The 11,847-nt window shown below is 34.2% G+C and overlaps 1 protein-coding gene across 2 annotated transcripts in view; it reads left to right on the forward strand.

Moving 5' to 3' along the window:
• The window catches only part of NYAP2 (neuronal tyrosine-phosphorylated phosphoinositide-3-kinase adaptor 2), a 257,207-nt gene extending 245,736 nt beyond the window's left edge, over nucleotides 1–11,471 (forward strand). For both annotated transcript variants that reach the window (XM_044241717.1, XM_044241719.1), the window contains one exon: nucleotides 6,105–11,471. In XM_044241717.1, the coding sequence (XP_044097652.1) occupies nucleotides 6,105–6,332 (228 nt within the window). In that variant the 3' untranslated portion in view covers nucleotides 6,333–11,471. The remainder of the gene's footprint in view (nucleotides 1–6,104) is intronic.
• Nucleotides 11,472–11,847: the final 376 nt, after the last annotated feature.

Consider the following 11,847-nt stretch of genomic DNA (forward strand, 5'->3'; position numbering starts at 1 on the left):
AGCTACTTAAAAATGTAAAACAAAAATTGTTGCTTGTGGGCTATACAAAAGAGGCAGTAGGTTGTATTTGGGAAGTGGGTTGTTACTTTGCCAACTCCTGTCCTTATGTATGTTTTGTTACTAAAGTATCAATCTCTTTGCCCACTACATGGGAGAAGAAAAACAGGTTCAATGTTAGTTTCACTAACACTTCTGGATGACCTCGTGACACCTGAGGTTGGGGACTCTACAGATAAATGCAGGGAACTCACTATCTCTCATAATTCCTGAAGAATTAGCTTTCCTTTCTCGAATCTCACCAGCCAGCTTTCATGCTTACTCTTCATTGTTTCTCCACTCATCCTATGAATGCTCTCCTGGAGAAATTTTTTACAGGGTAAAGAGAAAATTCAAGGAAATTTGGTGACTCTGGAAATGATTTCTCATAATGTGGGTTATAGGGCAGAGAAATTGGCACAGAGAGAGCAGCATGGAATTGATCCTGCCCCCACCACAGGACCATCTGAAAATTAGTATTGGGGCCCAGTCTATTGTTTAAGAAATTAAATTTGATTCACAAGAGCTAAATTTAATTCTGAGGCCAACAAGGCACTTGCTCAACATTGCTTCATCCCCTAAGTCTTTGGTAAATTATTATTATTTTTTTACATGCTAACTCATGAGGCACAAAAATCAAATGGATAGAGATATGACTGCTTGTATCAATTTTATTATGGTATCATTTTTAGTGTTGAAATGCTAGTGTTGAAGTGCTTATTTTAGGATATTTTTATCTCTTTATGGTTTACTTATTTTGGCAATTAAATATTTTTAAAAAATTGTATGGAGATATATTACTGAACAGTATTATCATTCTTTTGTTCTTTGGATAAAATATACTCAGTATCAGGAAGTACTTAGTTTATTTCCTAGAGAAAGTAATGATTGAAGTACATTAAACTCTTCTTGACATTTATGTTATTCTTCATGTATTAAAGAATTAGTAATTAAGATCATTAGCAGTGTCTCGGGCTTCACAGTTTCCCAGTCCATTTGCGAAATTTATTTAGTTCACTGCCTTCTATAACCATGCGAAGTAAGACATAGGTAGCAAGACCCATCATGTATACAGAGTATATATAATACACATAAAATATATATGAAGTAATATACATATATATATACTATGTGTATATGAATTATGTACCAATATATATACAATGTATAGAGGAAGTGCATATGAGTTCAAGGACATACATGACTTTTCAATGTCATGTAATAATGAAGATCCCAACCAAGTCCTTGAACCCTTTCTATTGTACCATGTTACTTCCATCTAAAGAGTGAAAGATAAGTTACAATTAGCATTTGGAAAGACTGTGGTCTCTTTTGGTGATTTTTTAAAATATATTTTTTGAACTTCAGAATAGTTTTAAATTTACAGAAAGGTTGCAAAGAATGCACAACCTGTATACCTTGAATACCCCACACCAAGTTTCCCCTTTTGTTCGTATCTTACATTGTTGTGGTGCATTTGTCACAAACAGTGAGTCAATATTGAGACAGTATTTTTTTTTTTAAAGCCCATTCGTTATTTGGATTTTCTTAGTTTTTAATCTATCAGTCAGTTTCAGGATCCCTTCCGGGATACCACATTAGTCCATTTCAGTTATCATGTCTCATTTACTTCACTAGATGGTGATAGTTTCTCAGCCTTTCCTTATTTTGGATGATCTCAGCAGTTTTGAGGATTTCTGGACTGGTGTTTTGTAGAATATTCCTCAATTTGGGTTTGTGTGGTGTTTTTCTCATGGTTAGTTTGAGATTATGGGTTTGGGGGAGGAGGAACACAGAGGCAGTGTGCCTTTCTCATCATATACTATTCAGGATCCTTAGAATCATCATCACTTATCACCATCGACCACTTGGTGTGGTGTCTGTAGTGTTTGCCTGTTTATCCATTCTTAAGTTACTCTCCTCCCCCGACTCCCTTTCCATACTGTATATACTCTGTGGAAAGAAGTCACTGTGTGTAGCCTGCACGTAAAGAATGGGGTTTTATGTTTTACCTCCTTGAGGAAGAGCTTCACTTGATTTTATCAACATCAACTTTTAGCTAAGAATATTACCTCTGCTAAATAATGTTAATATGAAAATCTTGTCCAACAGATGTAACTGTATTCATATCAGTTGAGCAATTGTCTTACAATTATCTCCCAATGCATGCTTATAATAAATCAAATTCCAGAATTCTTTTAACTCCAGGGTGAGGTGAAATGGAATTTTATAGCTAAATTTCAAAAAGCTTTGAAGAATTTGGTGATAAAACAAAACAAAACAAAAACACTGCAAAGTCATGAAATATTTTATGGATAGTGTTCTTAACACGCTTCATATAATTGCTTAATATCCTATTTGTTATGTACAAACTAATAAATTGAAGCACATCCTACTCTCAGAGTGAAATGTGATTTTTAGACTTGGTTTAGGGAGAGAGATTCTGCCATGTAAATGGCCATAGTGGGTAATGTTGGAGATTAATTCTGGGAATTAAAAAGAGCATGCGCCCTCCAGAAAGAAGTATTGAAAACCACAGGCTATATAAAAGTAAACACGGCAAGTAGATTTGTCTTCCCCAAAATGAATCACATTCAAAATACATTTATCTCATCTTAATATAGTAATAACTTTCTTGGGTATCTCAAATGAGAAAAGAATGTTCCATAACAGTTTAATGTGAGATGATTCTATAGCACTCTTCAACAGACTTATTAAAATACTGAAGTTTTAAAAATCTTGAATTGGCTATTTTCTAATAACCTGTATTTAAATTATCTTGGAATGTCTAGCTGTCATTCATGTATTGACCAATGTTTTCTCACAGAATTTGTATTGACCACCTAAAGAAAATAGTTTAATATTATAGCATTTTTGTAAAAAGTGGTTGATTTTCTTCTATTAATATTTTAAACCATTATATCAATCAAGTGGACATTTAACTGCTTTAAAATAAAAATGTAAAGAATATGGAAATCATACTTTATAACTTTTTATTCTTAAACTTTTATTTTTTAGATTTTCTTAAAGAATGGATTATTCTTAAATTGATACACTTATATAGTGCAAACTTCTAATTGAAAGGAAATACACATTTACAGTAATGCAGTTATACATATCTGAAATGTAATGACTACTATGAAATATATTGGAGATATTGTTGTTAGAGCAATCTAGGAGAAGTATTATTTTGCAATGACATGTATTGATTCTCACTCTTAAATATTAAAGAAAATTAAGTAACAAATGATTTTAGGTTTGTGTGGAAAAGCAAATACAATGCAAATATCAAAGTGATGCTGTAAATATCTGAAAGAAGCCTGGAGGTTTTACAGTTTTGTTGGAATGTGTAAACTCCAGCGAGATTTTACTAAGAAGAAAATGATCTGGTGAGCTTTCTAAGAGTTAACAAGAGCTGTTCAATGATGGTGGCTTCTATTCATTCATAAAACTTTTATCGAGAGCTTAATGACTCTGTTCTGCATGTTGGGGCTGCTGATGGATAAAATTTGGCTCTGGGAATTCTATGTCATAAATCCATTTTAAGAGTTTATAGTTACTTAATAAATTTTTCTTGTATTTCCACCAAAATAGACTTACTGTATTTTTATTGCATGGATTATCAAGTTATAAAATACTAGAAATCCTTTGAAAAACTTCTGAGCCACTTTGGCAATGTTTTGTTGGGACAAAAGCCTATCAGTTGGAAGAATTTAACAAATATCTAAATACCATTTAAAAAGCAAACACCCATGGCCATAAAACAAAGCTTGTTTTGTTTTGTTTTGTTTTGTTTTGTTTTTCAAGGAACTTCACATCAAGTTAGACACATACAAGATGTTAATCTAAGAGTGCCATCTTCTGGACTCCCCAAGTCCAAGCCACTGATTTGGGTTTATTTGATACACACTATTTATTCTCTCAAAAAGCCATAAATATATTTTCATTTCTTGAGTAGCACTGGCAATGGTAGTAACTATGAGAATAATTATTATTATTATTTCTAGATAATGATCAGGAGATGAAGTAGAAAGAATATTCACTTTGGAATCGAACAGATCTGGGTTTGATAGAGGTCTCTATTATAAGCTGTGACCTTGATCTAGTTTCTGCTTTCACACTTGCACTGTATAGATAAATCTAAGCTTTCAAGGTGGCTAGGAGGACTTAATATAACATCAGAGCTTTTTGCACGTGTGTGACAGAAAGCAGGTATGGAAATCTCCTAGGTATTTGTCAGTATCATAATAATAATGGTTGGACAGTGGTTCAGTGTTTTGAAAAATGACTTTATTATCCAATTTAATCCTTATACCAACTTCTAAAATTGAGATATTACCAATTCAGTTATTCACATAAAGAAACCATGAAGTGCAGTGACTGGGAGAAATCTGACACATCCAGGCTTTGAATTCTTGTCTTCTAGCTCTAGATCCTGCCCACTCCATAATGGATTAGGAATCATGAGAATTTCAGTCTTGCCTTGCTCATGCCAGAAACTTACCTGGCTTTAGGCAACATATGTAATTTCTTGAAGTTTTACCTTCTTCATCTGTATATTGAGGGTGTTGTACTTATTTATCTTCTCAATCCTTTCTTCTACATATACATATACACTGAAAGTCAGTATGGAGTAGTTGTTAAAAGCATAACATTAGAGATGAATTCTTGGGATCCAATCCCAACTTTGCCCTTTGCTGGTTCTGTAAGCTTAAACGAGCTGCTAAATCTCTCTAAATCTCATTTTACTCATCATTATGGGTTAATAAATAGTTCTTATTTCAGAACGTCATCATTGTAAGGAATGAATGAATTAAACTATGCAAATGTATTAGAATGGGATCTGGTATAGAGTAAATGTTACATAAGTATTTGCTCTGATTTTTTAAAAATTTTAAAAAGATTTTATTTATTTGCCAGAAAGAGAGACAGCGAGAGAGGGACTATAAGCAGATGGAGTGGGAGAGGGAGAAGCAGGCTTCCTGCCGAGCAGGGAGCCTGATGCGGGGCTGGATCCCAGGACCCTGGGATCACGACCAAAGCTGGAGGCAGACGTTTAATAACTGAGCCACCCAGGCGCCCCTTTGCTCTGATTTTTATACTAAAATTGTAACATCTTATTCAGTGACTCTGAGCTATTTTAATCCTTAAAGTCAAAGAGTAGATTTGCTTAGACAATTAAGGAGAAGCTTCCTCAGGTTGGGTTTGTGGCCCAATCATATTGCTGTCCTTGTGTGACAAACTGAATTCAGTTGCTCTAAAGAATGGTTATTAGGGGACATGCCACATATACCTGGGACCAGCATTGATCTTCCCAGAGATATATGTATGAGTGTCAATGTATTATCAGTTCTGAATCATCTTCTGGTACATAATTGACCTGAAGAATCTGTTTCTCTATCGTGCTAGAACTTATTGGGCTCTGGGTTCATAAGATGGCCCAAGGAGTCTAACTTGGACATTTGCTAAAGCATCAAAAAATATAGAAAAATTTCTTTGCAAAAAATTATTTAAACATTTAAATTCCAAACATTAGATGTATGCTAAGTCATTTTGGTAGAAGAATTATGAAATGTCTAAGCTCCATATGTTTTCTATAAACAAATGAAAGTTTTATTTCAAGAACAAAAACGGTCTTTAAATTTTTCAAACATACCACATTCATCTTAGCTATCACTGAAAAGCAGTTCCGATAACTAAACTTAGACACATTGGGACCTATAAGACAATGGAGTCGGCATAAAAGCAGTAGATAGATACTAGGCAAATTGCTTAAAAAAAAGAAAGGGTTATGTCCATATTGTGAGCTCCTAAAACATACTGGAAAAATATTCTTGCCCAAATAATTGTTTGATTATGTCACAAAGTTTACTTAAGTATTAAATTTATTTATAGTTCCCACACTTTAATTTTGCTTTGTAAGAATTACAAATACATAGAAACAGCTGACATTTCTTGAAATGACTACTAGCACAGTGCAAAAAAAAAAGAGAGAGAGAGAGAGAGAGAGAGAGAGATTGCTTTCATACCGTTTTTTGCTTCTGTATTCACTCTTTCTTTTTTGCTAGGTGGCATGCATGCAGTGGTTTCATGGAGACCATACAATGCTTGAGATGATTGAGAAAAAGCGTTGCTTGTGCAAGGAAATAAAAGCTAGACAGAAAACGGAAAAGGGGCTTTGCAAACAGGATAGCATGCCTATCCTGCCCAGCTGGAAGAAGAACGCTGGGGCAAAGAAGTACAGCCCTCCACCCTATTCTAAGCAGCAAACGGTGTTCTGGGATACTGCCATATGACTGCGTACAGGATGGCGGGAGCTCCACATCATTTTACGTGAAGAGGGAGGTCGACTCAGTCATGCGATAAGTAGCTGTTACGTATCTTCTCTGTCGGAATGGAATGCCAGTGCTTCCCTGGAAAGCCCATGGGAAGCTGTGCCTATTCAAGGCAAATTCTCGATAAAATGTATATTAATTGTATCCTTGCAATTAAGACACTTATTTATCCCGGATTATTTTGAATCCAAAAGATATTAAGATGTAAATATTTTACTAGTTTATGGGTGACTCCTGAAATAATACACATTATACGTATATAAATTACAGAAATATCAAGAGTTTTACTATATGATATAATTTCGGTATTGACTGGTTTGTTATCTCTTTTATATGTAATCCCTTGATGCCTTTATTATTAATTTTTGCATTTAAGATGTTATTTTTTTTTCCTGTCCACATTTGGCTTCTGTATGAGAACTCACAGCTATAAATCATGTTCAGTCACATAATATATGATCTGGTGCTAGTAATGTAGAAGTCAAGTATCATATTCGTTAAGAACATCTGTTGCTTTCTAAGTTTTTAAGGGTTTGATGGGAAATGGATGCAAATGTGATGCATAATTTGGATGTCCATGTTACATCAGCACAAATATTTTTGCTACATTGGCTTTATAAGAATTTCTCTTCAATATTGTCTTGTTTATACCAAGCAATGGTTAGTCAGGCTCCAGAGAAAGTTGTTAGGGTATATTTGGATATCTCAGAAGAAAAAAAAATCCTTCAGAAATGACTTTCAGGACACCTGTCTTTGCATCATGGATCTAATTGGAGGAGACCAGGGTTCACTGTGACAATGGAAGTAACAAGGAATCGAAAGCTTAAATAGCATGACTGCTTTCAAGAAAGTGGGACCAGTGGCTTTATTGCCACTAACATCACTATTTTTAAGTAACTTTTCACATGTATGTTTGTTTCCCCTAGAAAATGAGAAATAAACATTCCGACAGATACGTTTACATATTTTAGTACACTAAGCAAAATTTAGGTCCATTAATGAATTAGCATTTCTTAAGTTTTTCAAACTAGTTATCACCACATTTTTGGGTCGTAATCTTCTGTGCATGACCATCACATCCATTCTTACTGATTCTGACACCATGACCAAAGAATTATGACCACGTGTTTATTTTATTTTTGTTTCAAGGAAGAGACAGGAAATGCAGGGGGTAGGGGATGGATGGGTGGCTTCGATTTTACGTGGTGGTAAAGTTTAAGTTAAACAAATTCCTATATATCTTTTAAGAATACCTTGCTAGTTGCATATAAATATTGCCACAGATGGATACAAAGGAAACTATCTCATATATTTTGTATATTTAAATTACTATTTATGCTTCCTAAAATTGACAGTATGTGATTCTTCTTTAATAATCGATTTAGTATTATATTTCTGAGAGAAAAGGTATGTGTTCGAAGTTATTGTCATAGTGGCTTTTCTTGTAAGGGTTTTGACAGCAATAGTATAGTGCTGCTCAATAAAACCAAATATAAAGGAGTGAGGGGATTTTTGTAATCTATATTGCTAAAAACCTAGTGATACTTTATCAGTAATAGTTCCTTTCAAGCCTTTGAAATGTTATAAAATAATTTTTTAACCTTTTATAATCAATGTATATTTTGATGTCCAATCAGAATTCTGAAAGATTAAGGAAAAAGGGTAAGTGGGAGCATGTGTATCTGTTGTTTTTGCGTGAATGAGGACTCAGCAGGAGAACTGTATACATAAAACACTTACTGAGGTTTTAGGCTTTGCTTGTATAACTGAGGTGGTTAAAAAAAAAAAAAGAAGCAGAAGAAGAAGCAGGATCACAAATACAGGAAATCATGTAGAGATCTTAAGTCACTTAAATAAATCCTACTGTCATGTTTCACCAGTTAGAGATTATGTTTCAAACCCAACAATCAATGGAGTACCAATCTAAGAGTTTTGAAAATGTTTTAAGATAAAGTCGGAATGGAAATAAAATGTGCTTAGGACCCAGGATGTTAGCCTGATTTAACTTCTTATGACCACATACGCTCGATCCAGTAGATTGGGTGTAAGACATCAATTCTCAGCATCTTTATGATGATCTGGGTATGTATATGTATGTTCAGGCTCAGTATGTTAATGATTGGATAATTCCTTTGAAATTTATATGTAGGTGACATATCCAAGTGTGTTTTTCAGACGCCAATCTTTTCCCGTATCTCTCTGAATGAGGCAGAAGATATTTTTTAATGCTGGCCACTTGTCAAGAAGGAAACAGAGGTACTGAAATGATTTGTGTTGGATTCAGTCATTCCCATTTGTTCTGCCAAACCCATGTTGCTGCCAGGTTTCATGCACTCTTTTTTTTCAAGCAAGTTATTTTCTGAGAAGGCAGCTTGTTTGAAACTCTGACCTTAGGCAACCGTTTCTGTTTAATTTCTTCAAATTTCCCTTCCAATGGGAAGTCACTGAAAGATCTGGGAAAGCAGCCTCAGTGATGTTTGACTCAAGAACGTTTATTGGGTGCCTAACCCACTGTCCGTTTCGGCTTCGCCAACGTGGCGAGAACCATTCTATAATTCATTTTCTTTTTGTGCCGTGTTTCTTTATACGGAGAGGAGGTCATTAGGATAGGAAGAAAAATCAGCTTATTCTCTGGTGGCATCAGGACACGTCAGATGATAAAACATTCTGTTGACAGCCAGAACACTCTGGAAAGATAAAGGTCCTAGTTTTTAGAGCAGTACCAAAGAGCAAATGGTATTGTGGTGTGGTGATCGGGTGGGAAAAGCCCATACGTATGAGAAATGGTCTTTTCCCCACAGCTTTTATAGAAACAGAATTTTATCGGCTGTCAACAAGACACTTTTCTATGGGGAAAACTTCTTAGCACATAAGAGACAAATTTCTTTGGAATCCATGGGTGGGAGATCCTGCATTTCTGTTCAGTGCCAGAAGCCAGCATCTTCTGAGCTGTTCCGGTAGGTCTTCATTTGAACACTGATGTCCCTTTCCCCTATTCATCCCGTGGGAGCAAGTTTGGAGTGAGTGATCGATTTGTGTAAGTGAAGGTTAATTACACCCATACAAATATTTGGGAAAGTGAAGCAAAACAAAACCTTAAGAGGTCCACACTTGTTGTTTTAAAGAATATACACATTCCACTATCCAGAAATTGTCTGGATACCATGAGATACAACTTCCCTAAGTGACACTGGGACTTCAGAAATGGGGGTTCCAATTCGTTTTCTCGAATGCTTCTAGGACTAGAGAAACATTTTTCTTACTACACTCTAGCTTAGGCCTTGTTCTCACATATAATTTGATTGGACTCTTTGAGCAAGTTTAAGAATCAAGTCAATAAAACTAGACAACCCTTTCAGATTAGTGTTTTAACTAACTAAATAAGACATCAAAACAATGCACATTAACAATGCAATTTTAATCACTTATATGTTAAGGTGAGTCACTTCCCCAAAATAGAAAAGAACTTGTAAGCTAATTATGCCACCTATGAAATTAAAAAAAAAAAAAATTCTGTGATTTAAGCAGTAGGTAATCTGAGATGAGACACAGTTTACCCTTGCAAAGGAATAGAAGTACAATAGAATAACAAATCCCACTTCATTATGCCCCAAATTTAAATAGAACTGAAGAAAAAGTGGTACCTATAATATTTAAGATGAACTCACTACATCTTCCTTCAATGGAAAAATAGCTAATTATAGAATGTGGACAATTTATTATTAACAGTTCATTGTTGAGAAACTTATCTAATAGTTGTTTTTAAAAATTCTGTGAAGCATTGGAATTAAATATTCTAAAAGATATGGTCCCTGCCTTCAAGGAGCTTAATTATGCAATCATTAAAATTTCAAAACAAAGCCAATTATTTCTAAGAAGTTATACAATATCACGTGTTTGACATCTCTTATGTGTTTTTATATATGGTATTCTCTCTTTTTTTCCAGATGGAGTGTACAGTCAAAATAAAATACTAAAACATATTAAAGTTAATGTCTAAGTATAAAATATGTTCATGTATAAGACTCTCTATGTACACGTAGGATATGTACTGCTGTCTATGTAACTCAGTAAAAGGATAACACGTTTGCCATGTTGGACTTGAACATTGTGGCTTGTTGTTTGGATTGATTTAAAACCCTTTGATATTTGGGTTAATTACATTGTAGCAAAATGTGTGTAACCTGAAAAAAAAAATGTCTGATTACAATTCCCTTTAAATACTATAGTTTTGAATTTAAGGGGAAACACCTTTACAGAAATAGTGTTGGATTTGTCTCAATCAAATATAGATGAAGATCTTTTTGAGGTGTTCAGTTGTTCCCAAATATGACTGGGTTGCCCACCCTAAATACATCTACATTTACACGTGTGTACATCCACATACAGTATACATACTGTATATAATATATATGAAAATGTTTAGTATGCACTTTTGTTTGGAACTCCTTGAGTTAACATTTATAGTGTAGCAATTGGTGTAAAGTGCACTGTGATTATAAAAAAAACAAAGCACAGTAAAGTCACAGGTCTTGTTATCTTGCACTAAAAATGTGTTTACGTATTTAGCAATTGTATGTTTACTTTCTTGCTCTTTTCAAGAAATTAAAACAAATAGCTATTGAAGAAATGATATAAAATCATATGTTTTTTAGTGGATAATGGCACTACATTTTTAAAAGACAGGGTTTTTAAAAGAAACCATTTAACATCCATTCCAACATAACATGTTTACCGTATCTAAGAATCTGAATGTCATATTACATTTTTCACAACTCATTAAAAATGTCAGGTATGTGCCTGGAAAATTGTGCAAATAAGCATTAGCTAACAGATTTCTCTATTCACGTGTTGTTAGCCATTTCTATATACCTAATAATATAAACACTGATGTTTTAATTTCTCTTAATTTTTGTACTTGATTTTTTTAGGTAACATGTAATTATAAATGTACTTTGATACTACTGAAGTAACCAGATGTTGTTTGAAAACAATTTGTTTTCTTTAGTGAATTGGCAATATTTTACAATCTGCTTATTTATTTGTGCTTATTTATTTGTGCTCCCGTGTAATTATAATAAAAGCAATAGTTTAAATTAGCCAACTTTTGCATCGCTGTATTTATTCACTGAGAAACAAGATAAGAAAGAACTTTTCAAAGAAAAGTACACTCATGTTTCCACTTCAGATGCCATTTCTGACATGACGGGTTTTGTAAACAGATCGGCGCGGGTGAACGGTGAGGACCTGGATGCTTCAGTTTCATTACGTGACCCTCAGGGGTCTTTAGTCATAACTTGGTTTCAGCCTCAAACAGCTGAGCCACTAAATAAGAGGGAATGTGACACTTTTCTTTCTTCAACAGACACCTAATTCCAATTAAATGACTCAGCAGGAATCTCAAGCTTTCTGGAGGCATTAAAGGAAAGCGAAAAAATCCAGCCATCTTAGACCTGTGTATGCAGAAGACATGCTT

The sequence above is a fragment of the Neovison vison genome, chromosome 3 (genome assembly GCF_020171115.1).
Source record: "Neovison vison isolate M4711 chromosome 3, ASM_NN_V1, whole genome shotgun sequence".
Taxonomy (NCBI): domain Eukaryota; kingdom Metazoa; phylum Chordata; class Mammalia; order Carnivora; family Mustelidae; genus Neogale; species Neogale vison.